Source organism: Muntiacus reevesi, chromosome 1 (assembly GCF_963930625.1).
Source record: "Muntiacus reevesi chromosome 1, mMunRee1.1, whole genome shotgun sequence".
In the NCBI taxonomy this organism is placed as follows: Eukaryota; Metazoa; Chordata; class Mammalia; order Artiodactyla; family Cervidae; genus Muntiacus; species Muntiacus reevesi.
In genome coordinates, this window is record NC_089249.1 from 161,724,654 (window position 1) to 161,726,027 (window position 1,374).

At 46.2% G+C, this 1,374-nt stretch overlaps 1 protein-coding gene across 1 annotated transcript; it reads right to left on the reverse strand.

Annotated features, from left to right (window-relative positions):
• Positions 1-204: 204 nt before the first annotated feature.
• LOC136153188 (olfactory receptor 2A12-like) lies at positions 205-1,152 on the reverse strand. The gene has a single exon (XM_065914791.1). It carries the CDS (start codon positions 1,150-1,152, stop codon positions 205-207), a length of 948 nt encoding a protein of 315 aa, XP_065770863.1.
• Between the last annotated feature and the right edge of the window lie 222 nt (positions 1,153-1,374).

Below are 1,374 nucleotides of genomic sequence, written 5' to 3' on the forward strand. Positions count from 1 at the left end.
TTTCACTGTTGTAAGTCACTGAGATTGAGTTATTGTGCCACAATGTAGCAAGTTGATCAAGACACCCATGTTAGTTTCATGTTCCACCTTTGTGCAACTGACCAAGTACTATGTTGTTTTAGATGTATAATGTTGGTTTCATGCACTATAGATACTCCACCTTTTCTCAACATTGACTACCTTAGACTCTGCCTGCCTCCCAATTCACCAGGCCACTCTACCCTTCCCCATCACTTTGAGAAAAGCCCCCTTGATGTCCTTGTTCCTCAGACTGTAGACCACAGGATTAAGCAGGACAGTGAACACATTATAAAAGAGTGAGATCTGCTTGTCTCGCTCAGGGGAATATCTTGAAATGGGCTTCGTGTAGATGTAGGTGGCTGGAGCATAGAAGAATGTGATCACAGTCAGGTGGGAAGCGCAGGTGGAGAAAGCCTTGCAGCGGGCCTGCATGGACTTGATCTTGAGAATGGCCTGGGCAATACGGATGTAGGAGGCCACAATGAGGGACAGTGGGGCAACAAGCATGAAGACACTGATGAAGAGGCCTACCATTTCAATAAGGTGTGTATCCATACAAGCCAAATTTAGTATTGAGGGGCCCTCACAGAAGTAGTGGTTGACCCTATTGGGCCCACAGTATGGCAGCCTCATCGTTAAAAAAGTGTGGATAAAAGAGACGAAGAAACCACAGGCCCAGGTCCCAGCCGACAGCTGTGTGCATAAGCCCCAGTTGAGGATGATAGTATAACGCAGTGGATAGCAGATGGCCACGTATCGGTCATAGGCCATGACTACAAGGAAAAAACACTCAGTCAGGGCCAGACCGCTAAACATGTACATTTGTAGCCAACAACCAGCAAAGGAGATGGTCTGAGATTGAGCGAGAAGATGCACCAGCATCTGGGGCACAGTGGTGGTGACATAACTCATATCCAGCAGGGAGAGAATACAGAGGAAGAAGTACATGGGAGTGTGGAGGTGCCTTTCCAGGCATATCAGGGTGATGATGAGCCCATTGCCAAGGACTGAGCTCAGGTAAAGAAGAAGGAAGACACTGAAGAGGATCCTGTTGGTCATGGTGTCACTGGAGAAGCCAAGCAGGATAAATTCAGAAACCCAGGTTCGGTTCTGGCTTGGAGACATCCACATGATGGGTGTATGAGGATCACATTTATTTAAATGCCATCTAAAATATGATAGTTGAATAAGAACTGGAGGCAAACAGGCTATGATTTTAATTTTGAGCCCACTACTCACCTAGCGCCTTGCACAGTTACTTAACCTCTCTGAGCCTCATCTATAAAACAAGGCTAATAACACTCATTTTCAGGGTGTTTAGGAAGAGTTGGGGCAATGTGTATGAAACATCTA

What these genes read in the sequence shown, in the direction of transcription:
- LOC136153188 (XM_065914791.1), bottom strand. Translation starts at nt 1,152, where the DNA reads ATGTGGATGTCTCCAAGCCAGAACCGAACCTGGGTTTCTGAATTTATC.